This window comes from Arachis duranensis, chromosome 9, assembly GCF_000817695.3.
Source record: "Arachis duranensis cultivar V14167 chromosome 9, aradu.V14167.gnm2.J7QH, whole genome shotgun sequence".
NCBI lineage: Eukaryota > Viridiplantae > Streptophyta > Magnoliopsida > Fabales > Fabaceae > Arachis > Arachis duranensis.
In genome coordinates, this window is record NC_029780.3 from 19,508,727 (window position 1) to 19,515,734 (window position 7,008).

Consider the following 7,008-nt stretch of genomic DNA (forward strand, 5'->3'; position numbering starts at 1 on the left):
AAAAAGCATGTTTTTACACTTAAGCACAAATATGGGCGAGATAACAAAACCATGCTAATTCCTAGGCTAAATGTGACAAAAGGTTATCAAATTACTCTAAATTCAATACAAAACAAACCGTCAAATTGGGGTTTGTCAGGAGGTTCTTTTGGAGAAAGGAGGATGGAAGGCCTGGATTGGCTCTTGTAAAGTGGAAAATGATATAGGCACAAAAGAAACTAGGAGGACTAGGTGTCGGAGATGCGACAATTCGGAACACCGCCTTATTGTTCAAGTGGTGGTGGAGATTTTCTAAGGAAGACTGTCCACTGTGAAAGAAGATTGTGTGCTCATGCAATAATCTGAATCCTAGCCAGCTCTTGTCTACTCAAGCTTTACCAGCAAAAGGGAGTCCATGGAAAGAAATATGTAGCCTGCAAATTAAAGAGCAAATTGTTAGAAAGAAGATTATTGATGGACTCACTATGGACGTAGGTGATAGTAGATCAACCAGATTCTAGGAGGATACATGGCTACAGTCGGGGAAGTTGAAAGACTCGTTTATGAGGCTTTTCTTGGTTTCAAATAACAAAGGATCTGTCATTGAGGACTGTGGGTTTTTGGATGGGATAGAGTGGGTGTAGAACTTCCAATGGAGGAGGAAACTCCGCCAATGGGAGATTGACAATCTGAATCAAATGCTTGATATCTTGCACACTGTGAAATTGATAGCAGATGTACCAGATAGAGTGGTGTAGAAGTTTGGCAAGGAAGGTGTTTATACTACTAACTCATTTGTGCAGGTTTTGCAGGAACAGACCATGACGGATGATATCCTTAGATACAAGTTCACAAATGGTATCTGAAAAGGACTGATACCCCCTAGAGTTGAGTTGTTTAATTGGTTTGTGCTAGTAGGACAAGTTAATACAAAGGACCGCTTGAGCAATTTCAGCATAATTGCTCAGAATGATAATATTTGTGTGATGTGCAACAAAGAAGTGGAATCTGTTCAACACTTGTTTGTTACGTGTGAATTTGCTTGGCAAATTTGGTGTGCGTGGATCTCTCATGTGGCTCGGGCATGGTGCATCCCGGGATCCATAATAAGAGAACATTTTGAGAGCTGGAGGATGCTGCCTCTTACAAAAGACGAGCGTAAAACATGGTTAGTGGGGTTCTTCTCTGTTATATGGAATATCTGGATGTATAGAAATGAATTCATTTTCCAGAATAAGACAACGGTCGTAGTAGTATGCATTGCTAGATTGTTTTGTAGTTCGAAGAAATGGTGTGAAAATAATTTATGTTGTTGATAGTTATGCCGGAAATGACATAAGAATTGCTTCATTTTTTGTATTGTTGTATGATCCACCGAGTATGTTAAGCTGGTTTATCTTTCAAAAAAAATGTGCTATAATATATTAACACATTAGAGTGTTGTAAAATAGTACCTCTCACGTAGTTACACAACTTTTTCAACTTTTGTGTATCTGTAAATTTAACTTTTATACGTGCATATATTATAAGGAATCAAATCGTTCATTAAACATCGAGACGGAATTATAAAAATAATATATTTTAAAATATATTATTATTTGAAATTATAGAGTTTTTAACTTGAGATGAGAGTATGTTGGAAGAAATATAATAGTCACAATCAAAAAATAAAATGATCTCGTATTTGTTTTGTATATAAATGTTATGTAGATTTAAGAGTTAATATTCAATTTGATCTCTAAATTTTGAAATTAAATTTAATATGATTTTTAAATTTACAAATGACTCGATCTGAACTAAAAAATTTATAACAGTAATTCACATTATTTCTTAAACTAATTTCTGTAAATATGTGTTGATTTTGTACATTAACTTACTAAGATTTAGACTATATCTAGGTTTTATATGAATGAGATCTACTAAATCTTTTATATGCGTGATTGGTTCTTTAACATTCTCACAAAGACAATAATAATAAGTTCAATTTAAAAATTTTGGAATTTTGAGAGCATCAATTAAACTTTTGAATGCTCTAACAGGTCTTGATCATATAGATATTGAACGAAAAATTTAATCTGTAACAAATTAATATATCAAATCATTACGATGTTAATGAAAATTAGCTCAAAAATTAATGCAAGTTATGATTATAAATTTTAGAGTTTAATTTGAGTCAATTAAAATTTTAAAGGTTAAATTAAATTCGATTTTAAATTTGAGGGAGGAAATTGAGTATTAACTTTAACACCAAAGGATATTTGGGTTTGTGGTTGTAAAGTTGAAACAAAAATATGAAAAAAGTCAAATAAACAATCAGTCAACTAAAGCAACGCAATGCACGCACATACAGGGAAAGGGAATCAAGCAGCGGACTTCCTGGCAAGAAGGAATCTAGGTATGAGTTGGGGCTTCCACTTTGTTGATAAACCTGTGACAGGTCTTAGTGAAATCATTTGAGATTTTTCCCTCTTCGTCCTCCCCCCGAACATTACTTTTAAACATTTCTAAAAATGTATCGGAATCATGGACTTCTCACTTTTCTCATAGTACTCTTCCCTTATACCCGACTTCTCAAAATATCCTAAACTCCTAAGGGCCTCTGTTTCATCCTCATTATTATCATTCAGTAATATGAGTTGTAACAAACACGAGAATCCTTCAACAAACATTCCAATTCTCACACGCTCCTCAAAAGTAAAATGAGTATGAAATATTAAAAGGCTAGTCGATAGCAAATAAAATCAGTCACACAGGGCATTGACTAGAATTGCACCCATGTATAAATTGAAAATAAATCCATGTTACATATGGTGACCAACCATCCCATGTATAAATAAATTATATGGAATCAATGTTACACAGGAAACAGACATATGAACAAATCATTTTCTCTAAGGTCGAGAATTTCAACATAAAATGTTACAGACACACACTAGCCTATTTTGGGGATGGTTGTTCACTTCCATCTTTGCTGATAACTGAACAAAGAACCTGACTTGAAATATGTGTTTCAAGCTCCCTGGACACTCCTGTTAACTTCAAATCAAAACTGCTTCTATACTTCTGTTTTGGAGAAGGCAAAATGGTGCTGCTAGAGAACATTGTTGGTGTGCCAGAAAATCTTCTTCTTGGGCTTGAAATCATGCCTGGTGATCCTGTAACTCTCCCTTTTGCTAGGAAAGTTGTTGATGAAGAGCCAGAATATCCCTCATTATTATTGTCCGTGTTTCTATCTGTGTTGTTCATCGAAGGTCCGCTTTTTGTCTCTAGTGGAAGAGGTCTTAGTGAAGAATTGTTTTCCCCTGTTGGCTTCTTCTCTCTCATAAGCTTCTCTCTTGCCTTTTCAGCTGCTAGAAGTGCTTTCTCTCTGGTCAACTTTAAGAGTTTCCATGGGTTAATGCTTACATGGAACTTCTGTTTCTTGTTCAAGAGAGAAGAAGGCCCGGTTTCTCCTTCGATCTTAATAGACAACCTCGGTGAGCTCTGAAACTCGAAACAACTACCCCTGTAAGGTTTGACTCAGAAAATATGGCATATAGTGTTTAGACAGAGATGGTGTTGACACGACCGTGATTTTTAACCAATTTTTTATGTCTTAGGACAAAAATAAAATACTACCAAAACACGATTGGTCTATCTCATACTTACCTGGGTCTGGCATAGAATCCTTGAGATTATTGTTGGCTTCTCAGGTGAGTCAAAATCAATGCTCTCATCTGAGGAAAAATCAGAATCGTCAAGCGATTCTAGTTCTGTGAATTGATTCTCTTCTTTCATTGCCAGGATATAGTCATAAGTTCTCATTCCCTAAAGTAATTACAAATAAAAAATTATTCGATAGCCATGAATTTTCCAGAAAAAAATAAGAGTACTAAAGCAAAAGTGTACACCAGTTCTCCCTCATGAACAAGTGCTTTTGAGCAAAAAAAACCTTTTCTCGAATATTATTTGTAATTTGTAAATAATTAATTTTTTGTCCTGTTGTATCCCTGTATTGCCCAATTTAATTACATGATCATAATTTCACGAACAGAGAGAAACAGTAATACATATAAGAGTAATGATAACAAAATCTAAACATAAGACTAATGATAACAAAATCTAAACCCCTCCTAATCATCACCCTAGCTACTAAACAAAGGAAAATGTTTATACCTTCAATGCCTCAGAATCTTAAACAGCAATCAACTTTGTACCTTCACCTAGGCATTACTAGAATGTATAGAAGGATCCCTTAAGAGGATAAATCACTTCTCCCAACATATATAAAGACATCCCGGTGCACAAGTATCCCACGTTAACGCAGGATCTAGGAAGAGCCGCACCTGTAAGTGTAGTATAGGCAACCTAACCTAATAATTACATCAATAGGTGATTCTACAGCTTGAACCTCTGACCTGAGGTGACATGGAAACAACACAATCATTGCTCCAAGGCTCCCTTCACTTCTCCCAACATATACTAAATATATTTTTGATAATTGAGTCAATTAACAATTTCTTAATTCTTGTGCTACAATGTTAAAAGTCATTCATAGTCAGAGAGGGAGTACAAGATAATTTAAAAGCAAAGACTAGTACCTTTCGTATCAGAACCACATGAAAGAAGAAAAGCTGTCCTAGTGCTGATGAAATATAAGTAGTCAACAAAAGAAGCAGCACCTGTATTATCATTCCAGCAAGTCCAATGCAAGTCAAAATTAATGTTAAATCCAACTTTCAAGCTTGGCACAACATACTATAGAAATTCCCAGAACAATTGAGTTAACTATATTACACATATGGTGGCGAGAACCTCTCTTGGAAACTCTACATGAAGCTTCCTATGAAGCTCCTTTACCATTCCTCTTTTATCCGCAAAGCACCTGATAAACACAGCAATTGCGGTCCCTCCTTCAATGATAAGCTGTACACGTAACAAGACAATAATATTGGAACATATTTAATTCATGTAATTAAAACACCTTTATTTTAAATTTTGGTTCTGAAATTGAAACTTGAAAGACAGTGTAATAATCCTGAGTGATGTGTTAAGTACAAACCATTAATAGGACGGAAATCATAAGAAGAAAGAATGTTGTGTAGTTCTTTTTTCCAACACAGTTATTCAACCACTGCAACACACCATAAGCACTAATCTTAATAATATTAACAAAGTAAAGAGAATTGAAAAATTCCAACACAGAAAGACTAGCTAGTCTAATAATAGCAGTTTTATTTACAACTCCAGATTTTACTTCAACACAAAAATTCATTTATACACACCTTGCAATGGTGATCGAATCCTTCGACGCATCGATTGCACGTCCTGCAATGTTTACTATGCTTTTTCACCTGATTCATACAATAGCATAGAAGTTATAAAAAAATATTAATGATTAAAGAGTAAATACCATTTTCGACTTGCCTGAAGGACAACTGAGATTCTAACCGATAATTAATCTAACCTGCTATGTATCAAGGACCGCTTAGACCAATTACTTGAATGGTTGGGGATTTAGATAAATGATCAGGAACCGAAAAGAGCACTCACTTGTGATTAAATGGTAAGCACATAGTATGCAACTAAGATTCTAACCTCAAAATCACAAAGAGCACAAAATGAAATGTCATCTTCATTGAGATTTGGGGAAATGGCATCATCATCTTTCATGACAAGAGGGAATGGGAGCAGAGGCTCCATTCCCGTGCTCGTCTTCACCGGATCGAGGTACTTCCTCTTGATGAAAGTCCTGAGTAACTTCCTTTCTACCCTCCTGAAAAACCTCACCACAATCTGGCTAACAATAAACCTGTAATTCAGCTTAGGAACCGTGTCAGATTTCGCTTTTCGCTTCTTCCTCTTGAAGCTTGTCTTGTCTGTGGGATCAATTGCAGTGCACCTCACAAATAGGAACATAACAGAGATTGCCTGTGGCATAATAATAAATTAAGAAAAAAGAAAAAAGAAAAAAGTATCATATGATTTCTAAGCAAAAATGGTGAATTTCTTTCCCCAAATATGAGTTCAGATTGAAAACAAATGAATTACCACCAAGGAAAATATGACGATAAGTGTTATTTCCGCGGTCCGATTTCCGAGGAATATTCCCAAGAAGGCGTAGAAACACGCCACCAGAACACTGTAAACTGCCACTCCAACAACCTGCCATGTTTCAAATCCCTAGTTAAAAGCTCCAGGTTTTTCACAATTTCAAGAATGCAGATAATGGCATCGTGTTATATACTTATATTTCCTTGAAAAAAGAAAAAAGAAAAAACAAAATTAGAATGATAAGGATAAGGATGAGTGGAATTAATGAGTACCTGTAGAGGGTGGAGAGGGCGTTGCCAACCATGGCGTCTCATGGTGTATGAAATTTGTTTGAATCTCAAACCAAAAGAATTTGGTTATCAAGTGTTTGGTTTTGTTTGCTCAGAGCTGAGTAGCAGAGTCCTTCAACGGTCGAGAGACTGGAGACTGTGGAGTGGTGACTCGTTCATTGTTTTTCAAAATTGAAGTGAAGGGCGCTCGATGCTAAATCTAGGGACTAAGATCTGCTCCTTATTCTTCTCATCCAACGGATGCTACTAATCCTAGGCCAGATTTAGAAGTGATAAAATACCGGAAAAAATATCTAAAATAAGAAATTATAAAGTGACAAAATAAGATATTAATAATAATTGAATTTATAATATTTATTGTATGTGTGTTAATTTAAGAGTAAATAAGATTTTCAATTTTTTCACTTTATTAATTATTTCACTTGAACAATAATATACCAGATTAACAAAACAAGACCAAGTTTGTGATTTTGTGGGGCCCTTCATATTTCCTTTGACTAAAATGTATTTGCTGTTTTGCACTGTCTTGAGCACCTCATTCCTTTTTTTAATTATTTATTTATTTAACATTTTCCGAGTAATGAGTATCCATTTTGATATGGATTTATATATGTAGGGATGACAAAATTCTTCGAGTCTCGGAGATCTCTGTGAGGACTGCTCTGAATGAAGATTTGATTATGAAAAATTTTTTTTGTGGGGATGG

The 7,008-nt window shown here is 35.0% G+C and overlaps 1 protein-coding gene across 2 annotated transcripts; it reads right to left on the reverse strand.

Moving 5' to 3' along the window:
* Window positions 1-2,712: 2,712 nt before the first annotated feature.
* Window positions 2,713-6,501, reverse strand: LOC107465023 (protein S-acyltransferase 18). 2 transcript variants are annotated; one of them, XM_016083996.3, is made up of 9 exons: window positions 6,285-6,501; window positions 6,010-6,123; window positions 5,557-5,889; window positions 5,244-5,312; window positions 5,021-5,092; window positions 4,756-4,884; window positions 4,560-4,640; window positions 3,628-3,786; window positions 2,714-3,462 (listed from the first exon to the last, which is right to left on the reverse strand). In XM_016083996.3, exons 1-9 carry the CDS (start codon window positions 6,324-6,326, stop codon window positions 2,917-2,919), a joined length of 1,545 nt encoding a protein of 514 aa, XP_015939482.1. In that variant the 5' UTR covers window positions 6,327-6,501; the 3' UTR covers window positions 2,714-2,916. The 2 variants fall into 2 exon arrangements, with proteins under 2 accessions (XP_015939483.1, XP_015939482.1); XM_016083997.3 differs by lacking the exon at window positions 5,021-5,092 and having other exon boundaries at window positions 2,713-3,462.
* Window positions 6,502-7,008: the final 507 nt, after the last annotated feature.